At 34.5% G+C, this 23444-nt stretch overlaps 2 protein-coding genes across 2 annotated transcripts; both read right to left on the reverse strand.

The window, feature by feature from the left end:
* Window positions 1–185: 185 nt before the first annotated feature.
* LOC122595155 (transcriptional corepressor LEUNIG-like) lies at window positions 186–12557 on the reverse strand. The gene is made up of 14 exons (XM_043767477.1): window positions 12409–12557; window positions 11586–11683; window positions 11368–11474; window positions 10977–11114; window positions 10145–10220; window positions 9567–9613; window positions 8788–9156; window positions 8127–8229; window positions 7911–8014; window positions 7420–7569; window positions 1910–2062; window positions 1715–1834; window positions 955–1161; window positions 186–476 (listed from the first exon to the last, which is right to left on the reverse strand). The coding sequence occupies exons 1-14, from the start codon at window positions 12456–12458 to the stop codon at window positions 336–338; spliced, it is 1863 nt and encodes a 620-aa protein (XP_043623412.1). The 5' UTR covers window positions 12459–12557; the 3' UTR covers window positions 186–335.
* Window positions 12558–17191: 4634 nt separating this feature from the next.
* LOC122595332 (sodium/pyruvate cotransporter BASS2, chloroplastic) lies at window positions 17192–23033 on the reverse strand. The gene is made up of 13 exons (XM_043767675.1): window positions 22815–23033; window positions 22271–22370; window positions 21669–21798; window positions 21552–21593; window positions 21345–21458; window positions 20738–20800; window positions 20119–20246; window positions 19267–19348; window positions 19102–19153; window positions 18869–18966; window positions 18022–18180; window positions 17814–17903; window positions 17192–17524 (listed from the first exon to the last, which is right to left on the reverse strand). Exons 1-13 carry the CDS (start codon window positions 22924–22926, stop codon window positions 17447–17449), a joined length of 1248 nt encoding a protein of 415 aa, XP_043623610.1. The 5' UTR covers window positions 22927–23033; the 3' UTR covers window positions 17192–17446.
* Window positions 23034–23444: the final 411 nt, after the last annotated feature.

Below are 23444 nucleotides of genomic sequence, written 5' to 3' on the forward strand. Positions count from 1 at the left end.
TTGGTTCGCATGACAAGTGTCCTAAAGACCTAAACTCTAATTGACTTGCAAAAAGTAAAGGTGCTTCAACCCGATCGACTTATAAGAAGATTGATTTGTGTTATAGATTTCTGCCAATATCACCTCAAAAAGTACTTCCCTCTAGCATACACTCACTTTAGCGAATGGTACAGCTCAATGCCAGCTTGAAAAAAGTATCGTGGATCATCAAAAGAGTTCAAGGCAGTTTCAAAATTTATGATAAAAACCTGAGTATGTACATCAGAGCACATTCTAATCTGCTCTCATCAGGTAAATGTCAACAAAAAGATTTATTTACGTACTACACTTGGTAACTACTTCCAAATCTTGATGATGCTGTCGTTATGACCACCTGAAACTATCAAACCAGAAGTACTCGATACAGCAAGTGCAGAAACAGGTTCTTCATTTGGCGTCATCAGTATGTTCTCTGCCATGTTCCAAAGCTCTAGACTCTGAACATCCACAATTAATATGATTAGGACCAAAATAGTAATTTGTACTAGTATGTTTAGACTGCTTGTCAAACAACGCTTGCATTCAATATTTCATTTACTACTAGTATGCTCGTCAAACACCGCTTGGTCAATGAAATAAGAGGTGACAATTTACAATCCATTTACTTATAAATGAATGCTTATGGTTTATCACCAGTGGGTCAAAATCAAATGGAACAAAAGCCACCTACTTTTAATGTGCGTTAACTTCCTAATTTACTCGAATCAGATGATTATTGTTATAAATAATTTTGCTAACATATTAATCATTCTACATAGAAAAACAAGTTATATAGACAGAAGAAATGGTTTGCAGGTCAACACAATGGAAAACTGCCCATTTGGAAGTTACTGAATTTTTGCCGATTACCCAAACCTATGTTCATTTTGCCGTGTAAGGTCTAGGTAACCCTTAAAGCAGATTTAATCTTTGTACCTTATGGCAGCCGATTATGACTATAGAAGGATGGATCGGATGGAAAGTGGCACAATGAAATCTTTTTCCAGAAACACTTAACTCACGAATGCAGTCTGCTTTTCCCCCAGAATCCATTCTCCATATTTTTAATGAATCTTCACTTACTGATATCAAAAGTTCGCCAGAAAAATCCCAGCATATAGATTGTACATTGGATGTATGGCTCTGTATTATCGGAAAAATTATAAGCACTGCTGATCATAAAGTAGCATAAACCAATATTGACTAAACAAACACGTATACTTGTCGTTCATATTGATTCATGACACCCCTTTGGATACCATATATACAAACATACACAGTATCCAACGTGTTACAAACACACAAATATAGGGGGATCAATCTTGGTCATGTTTTATATCAGATGTACTGGGCAAAATGAAAAGATCGCTGCTATATATTAAAAAAAAAAGGTGTACTCGTTAGGAATTACAACCCCCAATCCCCTGGTTGAACATATTCCTCGTAAATAACTCTAATAATATAACTTTGCAACATATATTTTAAGATTAAAAGTTGGAAAGTATTCCAAATCAACCTAACCAAATCCATTTTGATCCATTGCACAATCTGTCTGAATCATTCATTTTTTCACTTCACACAAACACATCCTTGCAACACAAAATACACAAATCTTAGCTCATTTTTAAATCTTTTTTTTTTACTAAGCATAGAGAGTAAATTATGGGTCAAAGAACTAATGGAACTAAGGATCAACCTTTAGGACATGCTTACGAGCTTGAGGGCGCTCCAAATCTAATAAAGATATAGTGTTTCCATGAACAGCTGCAAGATGCTTGCCGATGCCACATTGAAATCTAACCTGACTTGCACCACCCTGAGAAATAAACGGTAAATAAATATAATAAGAAAAATAACCCACAGCCAACTACTTTATTGGTGTATTTCAAACCTTGGCTAATTGAACACAGCCAGAATTCTTAATGGTCCAGTAACGAATCTCAGTCTCGTCACAAGAACAAACGAGATCCTCTTTCTTAGGATGGAAGTCGAGTGACGTAACAGATGCTGAGTGCCCAGTGAATGTCCTGATTGAACTGCCCAGCTGCATATCATTCATTAATAATTACAATCAATATAGTAACTCTGGAGTGTGTGTCAAAAATAACTAAGGTGGTATTCACTTTGAAGTCAAAAAATATAGGTATATATTTAACAGTTTAATATCAAAGTAGAATGGGAAAAAGAATCGTCTAAACCAACAACCCTGGCTAGTGTGGGGCTTCCACAATCTCGAGGTTATAATATTTAAATGTAAGACATATACCCTCAAACCAAACAGCATCTCCATTCCCACTCCCTCAGTCCTACATCCTCACATTATCTACCAATAAACTAAAACAAGATTGTGGTTTTCTTAGTCGACACTTGGCTCATTCTTTTGAAGTATTAAGATAGTATTAGTTTCCATATTAGTTAGTTTACATATTATTTGTTTCCATGTATTAGGTTAATAGACTCTATAAATACAACCTATTGTAATCCTCATTAATCACAATCAAATACAATAACCTATAAGGTTTTTCATGGTATCAGAGCCATAAATCCGGACATAATTTCCGGCCACAAAATTCCGACCAACAACCCTACAAATCAACCAAAATCCGTCCATCTTCAATTAACCTTTTATATCTTCGAATTAAACGACACCTCTACTACCAATATACCCGGAATAAATTTCCGAAGAAAACCCCAAAATTTCGTGACCCCCGGAGCCTCCACGCGCCACCTTCATACTCGCCGGAAAATTCAAAATCCGGCCAATTGGCTCGTTTTTCCGGCGTGTCAGAGTACACCTCCACCACCATTGTTATCCTAGACGAATTCCGGACAAAACCCACCTTTTTAATTTCACTTCCGCCGCCGTTGACCCCCGCCGCTGCCGTTGACCACCGCTGCCGCAGTTGACCGCCACGCCGGAACCCTAATTTTTTATTTTTATTTTTACAGAAAATTAACTTGATTTTCTAATGGCAATGCTAAATCCTATCTCCACACAAGACAAAGCAATTCACAATTCCCACAAATTTGCCTTCAAACTATCTCCAACTAATTATGGATATTGGAAATCCATGCTTGAAGCTTTCTTCACCACACATGGTCTTTTTGGGTATATAAATGGCACAATTCCGTGTCCGTCTCCAACAATACAAGAAAAAGACAATGACAAAGACAAAGACGTTGCTTCCACTTCACAACCAAACCCGAATCATCCGATTTGGTTATCTAATGATGCCCATATACGTATGCTCATTATGTCTACTGTGTCTGAAGCATCATTCCAACATGTACAAGGAAGTACTTCACGTGAACTATGGTTATCCCTTGCTCGCGCATATGCCCCACAAACCTCGTCTCGGGAATATACCCTTAAATCTCAACTTCTTCGACTTCAGATAAAGGAAGGTGAATCAACGTCTAATTATCTTACTCGAGCACAAGAGTATGCTGATGCCCTTGCAAATATTGGCGAACCAGTGAAGGACAAAGATCTTGTGATGCATGTTATTACAGGTCTTCCTGATGATTACAACAACTTGAAATCAACAATACTTGGCCGGCCGACCCCCTTGGCATTTTCCAAACTGCACGGGCTTCTCTTAGATCTCGACTACATGGTGAAGAAACCTGTGGCCGATTTAACACCCGCTCAAACTTTCTCGACTGCTACATTGCCACAATCTTCGAACACTAGTGGAAATTCATCTTCGCTTCCCAGTGATACTATGGAAGCCCTTCAACAACTAGTTGCTCGTCTTGGTTTTCAACTTCAGCCATCATCCAACCAATCGCCACAAGCTTTTTATACAAATAGGTCGAACAATAACCGAGGCAACAATTAAAACAACCGTAGAGGCCGCGGAAATTATCAGAATTCCCAAAATCGCGGTGGAGGTAATCGAAATCTATTTTCTTGGGCAACTAATCAAAACACTATATATGGTACTTGTAACAAAGCTTCAAATATTCTTGATCTTCTTTATTGTGATGTTTGGGGTCCTTCACCCGTCCCTTCTTTTGATGGTCATTCTTATTTTTTGTTGTGTGTTGATGCCTTTTCACGTTACATGTGGTTCTTTCCCTTGAAACGTAAATCTGATGTTTATCATATATTTACTCAATTTGTTGCTATGGCAGAACGTCAATTTAAAACAAAACTGAAATCAGTCCAAACCGATAGTGGGGGTGAATTTCGCAAATTGTCTCCTTTTTTCTCAAATCTAGGAATCATCCACAGATTCTCTTGTCCTCACACAAGTGAACAAAATGGCCTTGTTGAAAGACGACACCAACATGTCATTGAAACTGGTCTCACTCTTCTTTCTCAATCCGGTGTCCCATCTAAATTCTGGCACTTTGCTTTTGACACTGCAGTCTACCTTATCAATCGCATGCCCTCTTCAAACACATCACGCACCTCTCCCTTCGAGTTTTTGTTCAAACGGACACCCAATTACACTTTTCTTCGTGTTTTTGGTTGTCAATGTTTTCCCCATCTACGACCCTATAATCCACACAAAATGGATTTCCGGTCTACTCCTTGCACATTCTTGGGGTATAGCACCTCCCATCACGGGTATCGGTGTTTTGACCAAGAGTCTGAACGTCTCTATATTGCTCGTCATGTCCGCTTTAATGAACACTTCTTTCCATTTCATCAACCTACCTCGCCACCGACACTTATCTCCCAACCAGACGAATACTTCTTGTCTTATTCATCACCTCCACCTCCTACGATCAACCCAGTTTCCAATGAGTCAGCTGCAAATGTTGCTCCACCTCCTCCACCTGAGCCCACAACTACGCTCGTTCCTCCTATCCAACCAGTACACCATTCATCCGAACCCGCACAACTCGTCGATCCTATTCCTTCATCTAGGCCATCATCACCACCCCAACCTACTACACGCGCACGTCCTTCAAATCTTCGCCAAAATCCTCCTAAAACAAAAATTTTTGATCCATCCGCGAATCATACCTCCACATCTCTTTCCGAATCTGAACCCGCTACCTTTGCTCTTGCTAACAAGAACCATCTATGGCGCAAAGCCATGGAGGATGAATATTCGGCTCTCTTGAGAAACGGCACATGGTCATTAGTGCCACGTGTTCTAGGAAAAAATGTAGTTGATTGCAAGTGGGTATATCACTCGCTATAAAGCGAGACTTGTTGCTAAGGGATTTCACCAGCAGCTAGGCATTGACTATACTGACACCTTTAGCCCTGTTGTCAAAGCTACCACTATCCGGGTTGTTTTATCTATTGCTACAGCTAATCATTTGCCCTTGAGACAATTAGATGTCCAGAATGCTTTCTTACATGGTGATCTCAAGGAAACAGTGTATCTACAACAACCACCAGGTTTTGTTGACAGGTCAAAACCTGATCATGTGTGTTTATTGCACAAATCATTGTACGGTCTAAAGCAAGCACCGAGAGCGTGGTTTCATAGGCTCTCTCAGGCTCTTTATCGCATTGGTTTTAGGGGATCCAAAACCGATCCCTCGCTTTTTATCTATTATGCTCGTGGAACAGTGCTATATATGCTAGTGTACGTTGATGATATTATTTTGACAGGTAACAACCCTTTGATGCTTGATAGGGTTGTTCATCAGCTTAGTCGTGCCTTCGCGATTCAAGACATGGGGCATCTGTCCTATTTTCTGGGTGTGGAAATCACACGTACAGGTTCAGATTTGTTTCTATCTCAATCCAAATATATTAAAGACCTCTTGGAACGTGCAAATTTGTCCAATGCCAAACCAGTTCCATCTCCACTTTCTACATCTGTCGTTTTGTCTAATGGTGATAGCACTCCTTTCTCGGATCCAATAAAATACCGAAGTATTGTTGGGGGTCTCCAGTATGCTACTCTTTCTAGGCCTGATATTGCATTTGCCGTGAACAAAGTTTGTCAATACATGCATTCTCCAACTGAGAATCATTGGTCCGCTGTTAAGCGTATTCTTCGTTACTTACAAGGGACATCCAGTTACGGATTACGCATCTCTAGCAACTCCTCAACTCAGTTACATGCTTATGCCGATGCCTCCTTCAATGCTATTAATGCCTACTCTGATGCTGATTGGGCTGGTTGCCCAGATGACCGTCGATCCACGGGGGGATTTGCTATATATCTAGGATCTAATCTTGTCTCTTGGTCTGCTAGAAAACAACGCACTGTATCTCGGTCATCCACAGAGGCTGAATACAAGGCTATGGCTGACACTGTCGCCGAACTTACATGGCTTCAATCTCTACTTCAAGAATTGCGCATTCCTATACAGACTACTCCAACATTGTGGTGTGACAATCTAGGCACTACTTATTTGTCAGCTAATCCCGTCTTTCATGCACGCACAAAGCATGTGAAAATTGATTTTCATTTTGTACGAGAGAAGGTTGCTCAAGGAAATTTGTCAGTAAAGCTCATATCTTCACATGATCAGATTGCGGATGTTTTTACAAAGGCCTTATCTTCAGATCGGTTCATGCTGTTGCGATCCAAGCTAAGAGTCACACAACGGCCTTAGCTTGAGGGGGCGTATTAAGATAGTATTAGTTTCCATATTAGTTAGTTTACATATTATTAGTTTCCATGTATTAGGTTAATAGACTCCATAAATACAACCTATTGTAATCCTCATTAATCACAATCAAATACAATAACCTATAAGGTTTTTCATGAAGACAAGTGTCTTTTTATATTTTTAATTTAAAGTTATCTTATAACTATCAAATATAAACATTTATTTAACTACTATAATTGCATTTGCATATATAAATATTTTATTATAATATTTGCATTTCAAGATATGTTCGAATCTTAAAAAATATCGGATGATTATTCTGTAACAAATATTATTATTATTATTATTATTATTATTATTATTATTATTATTATTATTATTAATTGTTAATCTATTTGGATAGATCTACATGTCCAACTTATCATGATCTTTATATATGACGAATTTTATCATTTAATTATTTTTAACGGGAGTATGATCATTTATTAACTTGCACAATACATTCAAAATAACTTATAAAATGATGCACAGGTATTAAAACTAGTTTTCTTCTAAATTGGGATAAAGAGGTCTTCCAGCAGGAGTGAGATCACTTGGTTTCAGTTTTGGTTTAAGCATAATCTCCATAAAAACTGCAATAATATCAAATTAAAATATACAAAAATTGCAATTTTTTCTAATCCACGAGCTTTCAAGCTAAAAGTGTCTAGCTTCCCTTAGTCATCATTGCAACTTAATGCTGTGATCGATTTTAGAATAAATGATCACACAGCTTTTTAGACTTTTAACCAATAGTCAATGGATTTAGAGTTTAGCTCTTTAAGGTATGTGAAATAATTCAATAAAGCAAGGAAAGAAGATATCACATACATTTTCAAGATCCCAAATTCTGATGGTCTTGTCATGAGAAGAAGTAGCAAGCCGTAGCATTGATGGACTAAAACGGATGTCAGTTATCGCTTGCGAGTGTTCATCAAGAGTTGCTTTAGATTCCCTAGAGCTCGAGCACCACAATCTAGCCTACATCACAAGATTATTATGCAACTGGGCCAAATGAGTGAATTGATCGATGAGTAAAAAAACTAATAATGACATAAAACCAAGGGCCTAGTGGAGTAATGGGTTGATAAGGTCAAATATTACTAAAGTGTACTCAAATTAAACCTCCAAAATTTTTCTTTTAATTGTTAGGTTATCATTGTAACAATATAGTTTCTAAAATGATAATTATTCATAAAGAGTTAGTAAACAAAAAGTGTTTGCGGGTCAAGTCAACCCAAACTAGTTCACTTGTACAGTAAATTTCCCATTTTAGACCATTACCCAATTCAGATGACTTCATAAGAAGTACTTCAACTCACCTTTTTGTCTTCCCCACCAATTGCAACCAGTTTTCCATCGAATGAGATGTCACAACAATTGACACTAGTCATATGAACACTTCCAATTTCCAAGAACTTGAAACCTTTTTACAAAAAAAAAAATGCACATAAGGTATGAATGTATGGTTCTGCTCTATTCTCATGTCTTCAGGAAACAGAATTATATATTAAATAGGATCCAAACTATCTACATACCACTTGAAGCATGATGAACTTCGGCTTCTTTACCCGCACGAGATGAAAAGGAACTATCATTACCATCAAGAGCTCCATAGTTCAAGAAATCATCTATATTGATCTGCAAATGAATTTAATTATATCACTTAAACAAATGATGCCAAACTTTGAGGTAGCAAAAGGATGTTAAAACCAATCCCCCATATTTCACCATAAAATCTGAGGCATTTCAGTATTACCCAGAAGATATTTTTTCAAACCTGACTATTATCTTTACAATCAAACAACGTACTACCAACTTTTGTTCAAAATGCATTAATTTGCCTTCAACGCAGCGTATATTAAATATTTGAAATGTGCAGGTGTTGCAACTTTCACAAGATCATAACAAGTAAGTTTTATCTCCAAGGAGTTAAAGAGTTTAAAGAAAATAATTTAACAAGTAGATGGGCGAAAAGAGTCAAACAAGCCCATCACTCATGGTATATGTTCAATATGTGCCTAATCAATCACTTTACGTAAACAAATACAAAACTATATAAGTAATATAGTTTGATAATCAGATTTGATTCCTAATTAGTTACAAAAGAATATCAATATGCTATACAAAAAGTGTATCTAGTGAACCCGACATGACATGTTGCAATCAACGACTGCTGGGTTAACAGGTTAAAGTTACCTTTTCATTATGCGGAGAGCTAGGCATTGACACTTCTCCTGCCAAGTTTGAGAATACCCCATTCACATTTGGAGTTCCTTGGCTATTGACAATAGCTGAAGAAATCAACGCATGCTTAGTAATATTTTCCATTGGAGGCTGAAATTGACCCTCGATTTGATTTCTCTTTCTTTCATTTGGAGGTTGTACTTGACCGTCCAATTGACTTCGCTTTCTTTCATTTGGAACCTGAATTTGACCCTCCATTTGACTTCTCTTTCTTTCATTGAGAAGCTGAGCTTGGATCTCTATTTGTTGTTGGCAGGATAGTGGGGGCGGCTGTAGTGCAGCCTGCTGCTGATGAAGTCGACTCTGAATTTGATCCGGCCCCTATCAATTTCCATAATAAAATTAACACTACCAATTAGAGGTGGCAATTTCAACCAAGAAAAAGGTCATTTGGATAATCTTTTGTCTCTAACAGGATAAATAGGCCAACTGAAAAGTAAATACACCAAATTGAAAGTGTGTTTTTAATGCATACAAACTTTTAGATCGTTTTATGCACACAAAAAAAAGGAATAAAAAATATTGTATAACGAAAGCTTTTGTAATTATGAATGGGACCTAACTATTTCCATTATTTATGGAATATAAATGTTTCAAGTCAACTTAGAAAACTCGTTTCAATTAACAGAAAAATGTATCCTTATTGAGCTATTACCCGGCCTGCTCCTTTTTCACCTCTATTCTAATGCACTAGAACATATTATTATATTGAGCTAAAATTTTGAGCTCACCATCAAAGGCCATCCCTTTAAAGGTACATTATTGGAAACTCCGGTTGCTGTTGAAACATACAAAAAATAGTTTGTTGTTAAACATGGCTTGGCAACGGGTCGGATCAAATATAAGGTAACTTAGCCAACTGAATGAATCATTATCAAACAACATAGAGCTCAATCTGCCAAAAGACCACCCGAAGTGACCGCTAATCCATGATTTAATTGAGTTGATTACCATCAAACCTTTGGGGCAGAGGTAGACATACATGGTCCACACATCTAGAAAAAAAGTTCTGAACTTTTTTTTGTTATGAAAATGTTAAAATAAATGGATTTGTTACACTAGTGCATCTTCTGAAATATTTTGTTGTTATGGTAGTGCATAACTTGGTCTTAAATCATGATCCAATAAATTGGAGTTCAATTTTTTTTTTTTTTAATGAAAGAATCAAACTATCCATGTTTTAAAGATCAAGAGTGTAAACCATTTGAAGGCCAAGTGATTTGCATCCATTGATTAGTGAAAATTATACAGAACTTCACACATGATCAGAATGGTTCACAATAAACGTTGGGGTTATTTTTTAGAATACCATGAGCTCCAGTCGGTAAACCCTCAGGTCCTTGAGCACTCTGATTGATATAGGAGCCCATCAAACTATTGATGTCCTGTTTCACCATAAATGAATGGAAAATAAGGTAATATGCCACATTGATTAGCTTAGGGTGTTTTTATATGCATTTAAACTGATTAGTGTTTCTTGGAGTCACTTTAATCAGTTTAGGGTATTTGGAAAATGCATATTATTATAATGAGAACTATATTATTTATGATAAAAAAAACAGATATCGGGAAACACATAGAGAGTTAAAAGAAAATTGATCATTGAGATATATTAACCACAAGGGTGGTGGCCTAGTGATATAGACTAGGTCTCTAAGATTAAAATACCTAGAGGGCCCAAGTTCAAAACCTAAGAGCAAAACAAATATACCTCCCTTGTGGCCGTTGAGGTCCACCTGCAATGACTCTGGGCTACCCGCAAAGCGAGTGATCGCCCTGGGATTAGTCGGCTCACGGAGTGAGGCCTAGGTTAACGAAAGATACAAAAACTACCAACTATTTTTAATAATTATCAATTTATCTAATCATCGCATTATAATCTATTCATACAAAATAATCACTTTAAAAACTCTCATCCAAACAAATTGGTAAAGCAAAACTGCAAAAAACCGAAAGATACGAACATGTGTAGGTGCCAAAGCTTGCATTTGACGTTCCATTGGAAGTTGATTCATCGAACTAATGGGATTCATAACCATGCCCATGATGTCTCCATACATTTACTATATAGATATATAGCAAAGTTTATGCGATAAATACATATAAAGAAATTGTTAATAGTGTGAAATTCCATTCAATACCCGTGGAAATGGTTGCCTCATAGGGGTTGATGTCTCCGCAACCCAGGGGCTTTTCACATTAACAGCATTGTTTGCGTTGACGGTTTGACGTTGATGTTGACCTTCTTGCTGCTGCATCATATGCAGTACTCTCATAGCCTGTCATTAAAGAAAAGTTCTTTGACTAAATAAGTCAAACATATCATAGTTTTGACTTATTATCCACAATAAACAAGAAATTCTATTGGCATTATACTAACATTTGAAAAACATTCTTCCTTTAGACAAAATCTGTAAATCCATATCCAAACATTCCCATAAACTTGAAAGAATATAATCTTAAAACTTTCAAACTGCCCCATTTGACTTCTCAATTCAAAAGTCAACAAAACATGTTATCGTGAAGACTCACCTCGTCACAAGGTTCCATAGAGCCTTGGTGGAGCTTGTACCTAGAAACAAAAATATCCCAAAACACTGTCCACCATTCGAAGAGGAAACCCCGTGGAGCATGGATTGCTGAAGTGAACAAAAACCGAAAATATTATACATTTTAAACTGTTCAAGCAAAAACTACATATAAATGAAGTCATAAACTTTGTTTTATGGCATAGTATTATCTGCATTTACCACGAACGTTAGCAGGGACTTTTGCTTCGTCTTCAAATACTTTTGCAGAAGTAATAAGTTTCCTCTTAACAAGATAATCAAGAATATAAACATCCAACCTGTTCTTTCATCAAAACAAGGCAAAACTAAGGATCTAACTTATAAACATTATATAATCTCAGTAAGCATTTTTTTGCATGCTTACTTCTTATTCACTTTAAATTTTTTTACCACTAAACTCAAAATTGATACTTTTAACTTTAAGTCACTATACATATTATTGAACTAATATTTTCAATAACTTATAGTATTAGTGCTAAAACTTCTCGTCTCTCTACCCACGGTTAGAGCAAGAATGAATGTATGCATCCAACCTTTCCCACACTGTGTCCGCGACAGGATTGGGTAACGATCACGTCTAAAATAGTACTAAAACTTCTTATTTTGTTCATCGTACTAACTTGTTACAAGCTCAGAAATATAAACATACAAATATTTTTGTTATACATACACACAGACAGACTAAATATGAACATAATCAAAATGCTGATTTAAGCAAAACCCTCAAATAAACACCAAGATATATAAACATAAGCATACTTAAATATAAACACAAAAAGATACAAACTTTTTTCAAGAAACAATTTAATCACACACACAATGCAAGTAAGAAAAACCCCATTTGAGTATACTCATAATCTATCGACTTAAACCCAAAAAAAAAATATTATTTCTTAATTAAAAAATACTCCATGATTGATAAAACAAGAAAAGGAGTATTACTTTTTTTTAACAATACGAAATAGCAGAAGGTAAAACAAGAAAAGGAGAAGGGGGTTATTACATTGTATCAACATCCATGATTGATTGGTGGTGTTGTGAAGATTGAGACATGATTGTAAAACCCCACAAATATGTTTTGAGAGAAAAATAATGTTGGTGACAAGAAACTAGTAATATTCTTCCAAGAATGTTTTTTTTGTTTATATTTATGTTTATGTATTGATGTAAGTAATTATTTAATAATGATAATTGTGGGGGTTGGGAATTTAAAAGGCTTCTTTTTGACTTGTTTGATAGTGACTAAATTAGTGAAAGAGTACGGATGGCTTTCTAATGTTACTCCCGTGCTCCTCTACGAATTAGTAAGATATGATAGTTGGAGATTTGGACCAAAATATTGTATATGTAATGAAGTAGGTTTGTCGATGAGTTGAAATTTCAAGCATGACAGGATTTGAATTTAATTTGAAAAGTTTATGCTATGCTTGAATTAGAACTTAATTTTAAAAAAATTATGTCAAACTTGAGTTATTATTAGATATAATAAGGAAAATGAGCAAAGTCCGTTAAGTTAGAAGATTTTTTGCTTTTAAGAACAGAAATTAAGGATTCGACATCCACTTTCTACAATTCAATAAAAATACTACTTAAACCAGCCACACTTAAGTTAGAGCTTAAACAATTCAATAAAAATTAGACTTTTAACTTATGAGAATTTGACCTTATGATTTTTCTAAGTTATAAGATTTATTCGCCTACCAAGATTTTGGTAATTTATTTTCATAAGTTACTTGAAGTAGTTTCTTAAATACCTTCTAATTTGGATTGTTATAACCAATAACTAAAAGCACAACTCAATTTTTAATCTCCGCAACATAGTTTAGTAGCTTTGTACTTCATTCACAATTGATTTCTTTAAGCAATTTATAATTGGGGTTGTGATTTGATAATTTCAACATCAACCAAACAATATGACTAGCAAGTTTAAATATTAAACGTATTTTTAAAGCAAAATCACATAGGTAAATACCCCGTAGTAATGTAACATCCTTCATAGTGTTATTTTAACATAATAAACTATATGTTTTAAATTACACATAATACGTTATTGTTATTTTTTTGTCTAATGTTTAATTGCTATTATTATTATTATTATTATTATTATTATTATTATTGGTAAATCGTAATTGACTGAACACGAAAACGCGTTTAGTATGAAAACTCCATTAAGAGCTCCGTCTAGAGGCAAATCCCATTTATTAAGGGTGAGAGCCGTATTTAGATTGAAAATTTTCTTTTTTTTTTTGTTAATGGGATACCTTGTGAAATTTTTTAAAAATAAAAATAAAAAATAACAAAAAAGAAATCTGTTATAAATCGATGGTCAATTTTATCAAAGACGAGAGTAAGTACCTGTGCGTTGCGGTGGTGAGATGGTGAAAGTGGTAGGTCATAGAGTGTGATAGCCAAATGCCTTAACCATACAGGTTCCGCCATTGGATTTAAAAATTCGTCGAAAGTATATCGAATGACATCTCTAATGAAAGAGCGTGAAGTTTTAAGAACACCCATATAATTTTTATAATTTAACGATGTACAATTTTTTAGATAAAAGATTTTGAATGAATTGGAAAAATAAATGATTTGTAGAGGAGAGAAAAAAAAATAATTGGTTGAAATTTAAAGAGAGAGAAATGGTATTATATTTCTTTTAAATAAATATAAAATAGATAGAGAGACATTTTGTGAAAGTAAATGTTGAAACTTAAATTTAGACAAAATAAATTTACTTTATAGAAGTATAGATATGGTAGTGCATATAAGATTTAGTTGCGATGTATGAGTTGGAGAATATATTTAGGAGATTTGAATAAATCCCATTTATCAAAGGGGAAGGAGATATGGATCTTTTCCTAAGTGAAAATATCTTTTTCATTTTTAGGTTGGTGCATGATAAATGGACCTTAGTTTTTTCTTAGTGAACCCAAAAATAAAAAATATTATTTTATTATATATTTTTTCAACTTGTTTCTCTTTCTCTCTCGTTACAAGCTCACTTTTTAGTTTTCCAACTTAAATGAATTTTCATTTTGTAGTAGAAATTTCTATTTTAAAACACTCTTCTTCTCTAAATCTCCATCAGCCACCCTACGCCCTCTTCCCGTCTTTGATGGTAACTTTCACAAGCTTCCATGGTCCAAGATATTCAACAAGGTTTTTTTTTTTTTTTTTAATCTTATTTCCTTCATATCCTCTATCATTAAATTGAATATATGAACTTGTTTTTCCTCAAACTTCTAGACCAACTTTTTTTTTGTTTGAATCTTTTTATAATTAAATAGTTTTTTTTAAGTTTTTTTACCAACATGATTGGCTGCTACGGATCTGTGTATAGATCTTTGTTAAAATTTGTGGTTGGGATCGATTTGGATTGAAAAGTGATAGATTTAGAGTATTGTAGTGGTGGCCGACAATGGTTGGCGATGGTGGCAGGCGGTGCTTGGCGATGGTGGCAGACGGTTTTGGTTGGATGTGGCCGGTTCTAGTGGATGAAGGTTTGATTGGTGTTGGTCGGTGGTAAAAAACAATAAAAGTTATGGAAAACTGAGTTGTGGTTATATAAAAAAAAAGATGGGGTAAAAACAAAAAACTGCTACCATACTATCATTGTAGTCAAATAGTTGATGCTTGATTGTAAAAATTAAAATATTATTTTCTTTTTCAACATAAACTAAATTGTAATTTTGCCTTCTTGGTAAAAGGAACTTTTCCAGGAGGTGTCATTTAGTAAATCGAAACATACATAAAAATAAAGTTAAAAAAATTATTATTATATTTATATTTTGACTTTTGGATATACTTAACACCCTTTTAGGTTTAAGGTTGCGTATGAAAATGTCCTCAATGAGCCTCCATAAGAGGCTACGTGTGCAGGTGTGTATATTATGAGAAATTGATGAGCTTGAAGCTACCCAGTGTAGTGACAATCTGACAATTATGCTTGAATATCAATATCAATACAATATTAATAAATGTTCCAAAAAAAATATAATTTTAAATAAAATTATACACCATTTATTTTGGGAACATTTATAACTATTTCTGCATAATATAGTTATATACTGCGAAATAAATTTTATACCTTTTTTATAAATGTCTAAAACTTGTTGTATGAATATCACTTTTTTTATTGAACGAGTGACGCATGGATTATACATGTATATGTAAATTTTCATTCTCGTACGTTTAAAAGGTTAAGACGTTTAAGATATTATTAGCTCATATTCACTTTTTGAAACTCATATAATATCTACATGTTGGTCCTAAAAGTCTTAAGAAGAAACCCATATAAAGCATATTCACGTTTAAAAGGCATGTAAAGCAAGGTTATCTACATGTTGACCTAGCTAATGATTAGGCGTCCTAAAAGTCTTGGAAGAAACCCAACCCCGAATCCCCAACCTTAAAGTCAAAGATACTATAAAACTATGATGCACGGGGACGCCTGAAAGGTCAGGGTACCCGTCCCGGGGACGTTTAGGGGACGGGGACGGCAAGGAAACGGCAGGGGGATGTCTCGAATTTCGGGGACGGCACCGGAAGGAGTCTAGGATGTTTTAGTTGAATATGGGGACGTTTCCATACAAACCGTCATTAGATCTGAGATCATGAAGTAAATCGCTGGAGATCGAGAAGTAAATGGTCGGAGATCTTGAAGTTGCCTTGACTTAGATCGGAAATCATAAAGTAAATCGACGGTTTTGTATTTCCAGTGAAGGGTTTTGCAACAAAAAATTGGTGCGGTTGTATTTGACATGGATGGTTTATTGTTTTTTAGGTCATTGGTGGTTTACATACATGGGGAGTGGAGAAAGTATAATATGGGGAGGTGGGAAGTTTTTGTGGAGGATATATATTGTTATCCGTATAAATAAAGACTTTTATTTATTTTAGTCTTTTAATTTTTACATATATTATTTGTTTTCAGGAATTGAAATGTTATACATATATTACCAAATCTCAATAATCACCATCTATATTGAAATAATAGTATCATTGAAAGTTGTTTGATTATATACATTGAAAGTTGTTCGATAATTAATTATTTCTTGAAGATATAGTATTTTTAAAGATTAAACTTTACATAAATATATATTTATTTTGGATTTTCTTTGATATATTTATTATTTTTTTATATTTTTTGTTGTTGTATCCTTACCGTATCCGTATCTTAATTTTTTATTTTTGTCGTTTCTCGTACCCGTACTGTCCCTGTACCTATTTGTCGTACCCGTCTCGGTGCTACCTAGCTATAAAATACTACAAGTTAAGCCATATATCGACTTCCTCTAGATAGTCTTAATAAAAATCATCCCCCATTTACCAATTTTATAAAAAGGAAAATGTTAGGTAAAACATACAGTACCTTCTTAGGTAAAACAGGAGAATTATGTAAAATTCAGAGGGTTATATATGTTTATCAAATTCAAAGATTTAATTTGTAACTTTTTTTAATGTGGCAATATCTAAACTTAAGTAAAATTTACAATACGAATCATTTTCCCTTTATAAAAATGCTAAATGCTAATTACAACTCTAGCTCTAGGGTTGTCATTAGCGTGCATAAAAAAATATTATATTTTTCATATCAAAAGTTCATCCTTGAATTTTATTGTAAATGTTCAACTAACATGTGCACGTACCATCATTAGCAAAATCCTATATAAAATGAGGTTATTAAAAGGAACTCAATCTTCTATTGAGAGCTTACAAAATTTTGAAAATACAAAGATTTGAACAATAACACACTTAAAATCCATCCCACAAATACAAGGAGCTTCAGATTAACTACCAAAATCCCTGCTACATTTCTTGAACCAAATAAAAGCAGTCTTACAACATGGAATAAATAGCAACCACCTAACGTCTGGCCTTTTTCGAGTACTCAATAATGGTCAAACCCGAAACAATATACAACTTTTACTACACTAAGTGTAAGTCATTGTCCGGATTCGACCATTTGCAATATGATAATAGACTGAACCTAAAACAAGGGGTACTGCCCACTAACACAACAGTATACATACAAAAAGAAGCATTTACTCCTTGAAATCATCTTTGTCATCAACAGGAATAGGTTGGTTCCTCCAATACACAGCTAAAGCACTTCCACCAAGCTACATTGTTCAAAATAGCAAATTTATTAGTTGGGTGTTAGGCTATGCGTCTTTTGAAACTGATTGTGTGGAAGAAAGAAATAATAACATGAAATAATAAGCAAGGGCAAGAAGTTCTGCAAAATATAGTGTATGTGCTTTCTGTTTAAACTACATAACCCATACAACCAGTTCTTTTAGCATTTAACAAGTTATTATTACTTGAAGATTAACAGAAAAAATGACCCGGAGATGCATTCTAATATTGCAGTTGAAAATATAATTACTTTGCAAGGGAAAAAGTTCATACCGCCATGCAAACAACGCTTACAGCAGAAGGTACGGCTACAAGAGGGTTTGTGAAATGTTTTTGTGCAAGCAAAAACCCAAGGGCAGAGCTCTGTTTGGATCCAGATAAACACAGAAATCAATCAGCAAATGGTAATATATATATATTTCCATTTTGTAGGTCTCGTCTTCATTTGTTAGATAATAAGTAACTCAAAGTGATATGATACCTGCATTCCACATTCTATGGAGATGGTACGAGATGTTGATTCGCCAAATGTTAATTTAGAAATTGCATAACCGATAAAAAACGCTGCCCCATGCAGGGCCGCCACCGGAAGTAACAGTTGCAAACCTTGTGTTTTCAAAACATCAGCAACTTGCCCAATCTATAACCAAAAATGTTAACTCAAAATGTGAGAAATGATTGTCCAGACTAATAGCCACATATGTGGGAATTGACCAAATTGACATTCAAAAATTCAGTAGATCTAAAAATGAAGGGGCATGTTATATGTCTACGCAAACAAGAGGTGGTAACTTTTCAACCTCTTTACTTAAGAGTGAGTCAAGACAGGTTTATATTTCACCAACATTGATCAAATATAAGGCAGGGATGGTAGTCAAGTTCAGCTAGATTAGCTGGCTGGCTCAGATGTCACTAACTGAAAGAGTCCCACGGCCTAAATAGATGGGTCAAATGGATTATATAGGTTATAAGTCAACCAAAGTGGGCTTGTTACACATAAAACAGCAAAATCATACCATTCAAGACATTAGATTATTACTGGAATAATGTAACATGTGATATTATATTTGGCACACTAGTTGTTTATAGACAACTTCAATCGTTAGGATAGTAAGTATTAGAGGTCAAGCCGACCCTTTGCAACCTAAGCTAGAATAACCCATTGTGACTCGTTACCCCAACTACCAAGCCAGCTGAATCTCCGATTTTGCCACCATTACATGAAAATATAGGATGAAGTACAGTATCGAATTCGACAAGGTGTAAGGGGCACCCCTATTTCTTAGTCAAGTTTTACGTAAGACATATTAAGTGTCGAGTGAACTAACCGGACTTGCACAAAGAAGAGTTGTAAGAAGAACTCCGATCAAAGGTGTCACTGTGATGATTTTTGAAGTGAACTTGGGGAAGAATTCATTCATCAACACTGCACCAAGAAGGTCAAAATTGATTCACAATTATATAATCAAAGTTAATACTTTTTGAGTGATCCTACACAGTGAATGTTGTTAGCGACTTTATGAAATCCGAGTCGCATTTAATCAAAGAACCTTCAAATTACCTCCCATGATTGTTGGTACCAAAACCACCTGAAAAGTACTAAGAGCAAGGCCCTGAAAAGATTTAAGGCGGTTATAAATATATAAGAACTGAACGTAGAATTTATCAAACAATGACATTATAAATTAAGATCTTCGCTGTTTCGTGTGTTTGAAAAACCACTTACTGCTGCATCAACCGGAACAAGTTGACCAGCTAGAAGTTTAGTGAGGAGCGGTGTCATGATAATAGCACCAATAGTTGAACACCTATAAAATCCAACATAATAGTTGCTCGTTAGTAATGACACAAGATGATGGTACTAATGAATTCGCATAGATATTCAATAGGTGAAAGTTTTTTCACATAAATAATCACATTCGGGCCTTAGCAAACAAAAACCAGGTAAAATAATTGGATCGCAGAAACACAAGGGCATGTAATAAAGGCTAGACTTTGAGGATACATATAAAAGCACCTATTATCCTAAATTTTATTCTTCAAATCAGAAAAATCTCTATGAAAATGCATATCCAAAGTCCAAACACCCAAAAGACCTAATTGTTGATGACCAGTTTCTTAGAAAGTTTGAGTCTAGTTTCTGACACTTTTTAGACTTCATACCCAATATACCAAATTACAGTCAATTATATCCTTCATGAGCATGAGGATCCTATATTGTCTTCAATAGGATCAAGTGTGTCAAATGGGTTAGACGTTTTCCAAATTCCAAAATGTATTCACATGAACATAACTTTGTAGATCACTTTAGAAAAAGTTTAGTTTATTTTTATATTATAGCTTTGGGTAAAAGGGATAATTCATATATTACAGTATTACACTACAAAAGATTTATATAAGTCAAAAGAAATGATCATTTGTAGGCCAGCCCAATCTAACTCGATCCATTTTGACACGTAATAAAAATAATCACACATTTGATTCAATCCACTGTTGAGCCACAACTAGTGTGGTAAACAGCAGGGTCTACCAAAGCTCTGTCAAAATTAATGAAATAAACAAGAAATTGAAACCTTACGTTGTCATGAGAACAGAAAGTGCTACATTTCCTTTGGATATATAGGTTGCAACATTTGATGCTTGGCCCCCTGGGCAACATGAGACTAGAATCAAACCAGTTGCGAGTGGAGCCGATAGTTTTAAAGCCTGTCAATACAAAATTCAAGTTTTTACATCAAGAACAAAACACCAAAAACAACAAACGGTAGCAAAAATGTACAGAATTCATATGCTACATCACTTTTTCAGAAAGAAAAAAAAAAAGCCAAAATCCATCTATTTGTTGCTGGCTCAAAGTACTCCCACAAAAAAAAAGATGTTCTGGTTTGATTTAATGGGTTGAACATTTTCCTCTTAATGTGAACCATAGCATCATATACAAGTATGACAATTCTGAAAGTATTTAGAGAGCCCATCTTAATATTGAAGCTGAAATTTTGTTGATTTGACCTCAAAATCCAAAATGACTGCATTTTCTTGTTCCTTTGTTTAGTTTAATACTTGACACCCATAATGATAATCAACTATTTTGGCTATAAATCCATGAAGGATTTTCTTAGTCGATCAACATCTTATATCAAATATAACTGAAACGGAAATGGTATAGGAAAATGATAGGCATGTGCATAATCACATACCATTGCGATGAAGAATCCCAACACGGGTTTGATCAAGTACTGAGCAAGAAACCCTACACCTACCTGGAAAAATCCGAAACATCTTTATCTTTAATTTGCAACAGAAAAGGGAAATAACGGTATTTCATATTTGTGCATTCAAAAATGTTACATGCTTATTCGAATCTGGTCACAAAGAAGGATTGACAATACAAGTAGGTTTGATAACACGTGAAAACTGATTTGGGCCAAGATGGATCATTTTGTACTGGCCAAAACAGGATAGATGGACCCTAAACACTATGTTTCAAAATTTTAATTTTTTTCAGTAACCAATTAGTGTGCCAAATTTCATTACAAAAATAAATTGTTTCAATAATAATATATTCTATACATTAACTAATAAGAACTAGCAAATACACTTTGGCTGACTTTATAGTTTATACTCATTTGAGTATTTGACTGGTTTCCTATTTAGCAAATTTCTTTAATTTGGCTTGTTTGACCCATTAGATATAAAACATAACCTGCAGTGACCGATCGTTCCAATTTTAAAGTAAATGGGTCGAAAATGCCACCTCAACTCCCCCACAAAGAAGAAGAAAAAAAGGAGGCAGGAAAAGCATACAGTCCAAGGATTCCGTAAACAGCGTCTGAAGTCCTCAAATGTTAGTGTCAGTCCCATGGAAAGCATGAGAAAACCCAACCCAACCGTGAAAAGGTCTGTTTGTAACCAAGTAACCTGCATTTTGACTCAAAAGATCAAAACAAAATCACATTTAAAGATTTTTTTTTTTCATTAAGAGTTGAAGGACACACTCAATGTTACACTCACAGCAGAAGGCTTGTAAATCCCAACGACCGTGCCTATAATTACCTGTCAATAACATCTCTTTTTAATTAGTACACTTACAAATACTGGAAATGTGATGAACGCATTGTTACGACATACCCATAAAGGAAAAAGGGTTGTTAACGTTTCAATTATTTTTTCATATGTTGTCATGCCACTCGAGGTATTGGCATTGATAGGAACATCTCCTGGTACATTTGTTGCTGCTTGACACAAAACTTTCGAACTCCTAACCACAAAATTAGATAAATCCAGTAGTTCAATCAAGTAGCATTTAACCAAAATATGACAGACAATAATCTTCTTACAAGAATCAACACATGCTAGTCCTTTTAGTAAATTATTCGCCAAAATTTTACCTTGAAGTATCTATTATTACTTGATCAAATAGTCCAAATCAAACTCTTAACCAGAAGTGGTTTCAACCAAAATATCCAGATATGTTTTTACCCGGCTCTGATTATTCATTTTCATTGTAAATACTTGCAATATGCATATCCAAATACACCCTTAAATTGCCCCGGGTATCAAAATGGACATACGTTTTTCTGGCTAACATTCGGTAGTGTTTGTTATCATTACTTGATACCTTGAGCTTCATCTTATCTCTAAAAATATATTTTTTTTTAAAAACAAAAATTTAAACTTATCCCAGTGTCAATTAAGGGAACAATCCCAAAACACGTAAACATTCACAATACCTTAAAGTCAAAGATTGAAGAACTGCAGGATGGAATTGCTTATTTTGGATAGCCAGACAACCTTTAACATCCGCAGTTGAACAAACCCCACTTCTAAAAGCTGAAAATTTTCACAAAATTTTGAAACTTTATCTATCATATGTATATACGTAAAAAATATACAGCAAAACAAAACATGAAACAAAGTAAATGAACCCCATTTATTGGTCACCTAAGACTACATACAAACATAATTATATATCCCTTTCAATAGCAATCCTATCCGGGTCTTTACGAAACAACAAAATATGATAGAAATTTACAAGCTTTAACATAATTCTTGAATAAAAACATAATTCTTGATTATCTCATGATTATTTCAACAATTATGGAACCCCCACTACTAAAAGCTAAAAACTTTCACAAAAAAGTTCTCAATTTTTCTCATTATCTTAGGATTTATGGATAATATATCTAAGAATATGTACAGTATAACCAATGTAATTCAAGAAACAAAACTATATATATATATATAATAGAAAAAATGAATAAATGGAATACATACAAACATGATTATGAATCCCTTTAATGGGCAAATGATATCTGGGTGTTTGAAGAACAGCATCACGTGATTGAAATTTACAATCTTTAGCAACAATTCTTGAAATAGACGCCATTAAAAGATTTCCAAGAAAGTATGATTTGGGGAGTGAAGGTGTTATTATATGAGCATGTGTTTTGAGAGAGTGTCAAAGAGAGTGAGAGTGAGAGACGGGGTCCAAAGAGAAATAGATACAGATTATTATATACATATACAGATAGATATATAGGATCGTGGAAACCAAAGGAACCACATATCAGATTTCCAAGCCAATCCAATAATTCCAACAAGTGTCACATGACATGTTGTTATCAATATTGAACTTTGGACAATGTATAAGTTGTGATGCATGTTGTACTACATCTTTATGATTTTGGGTTTTTGAAAATGTGACGCGACACTCAAACACGGGTCAATATTAGTGTTCGGATGGATATATTGAAAGGATGTTTTTTGAACAGCCGGTTCACATTGACAACTCGAATTATACATGCCTGAAACCCATCACTTTCGAAAAACCTTCTAATAAGCCCTTCATATAAATATAAGTAGTGAGATTCAAACCTTGGTGTATTTCTCCAAGATCTAAAACAT

This window comes from Erigeron canadensis, chromosome 4, assembly GCF_010389155.1.
Source record: "Erigeron canadensis isolate Cc75 chromosome 4, C_canadensis_v1, whole genome shotgun sequence".
Classification (NCBI taxonomy): Eukaryota; Viridiplantae; Streptophyta; class Magnoliopsida; order Asterales; family Asteraceae; genus Erigeron; species Erigeron canadensis.

Coding starts and splice junctions, on each gene's coding strand:
- LOC122595155 (XM_043767477.1), bottom strand. CDS start 12,458: ATGTCTCAATCTTCACAACACCACCAATCAATCATGGATGTTGATACA. Junction 11,684..12,408: donor ATCATGGATGTTGATACAAT/GTAATAACCCCC, acceptor ATGAAAGAACAG/GTTGGATGTTTATATTCTTG. Junction 8,015..8,126: donor AGTTCATCATGCTTCAAGTG/GTATGTAGATAG, acceptor TTTTGTAAAAAG/GTTTCAAGTTCTTGGAAATT.
- LOC122595332 (XM_043767675.1), bottom strand. CDS start 22,926: ATGGCGTCTATTTCAAGAATTGTTGCTAAAGATTGTAAATTTCAATCA. Junction 22,371..22,814: donor AGGGATTCATAATCATGTTT/GTATGTATTCCA, acceptor GAAAATTTTCAG/CTTTTAGAAGTGGGGTTTGT. Junction 20,801..21,344: donor GTTTACGGAATCCTTGGACT/GTATGCTTTTCC, acceptor GGATTTTTCCAG/GTAGGTGTAGGGTTTCTTGC.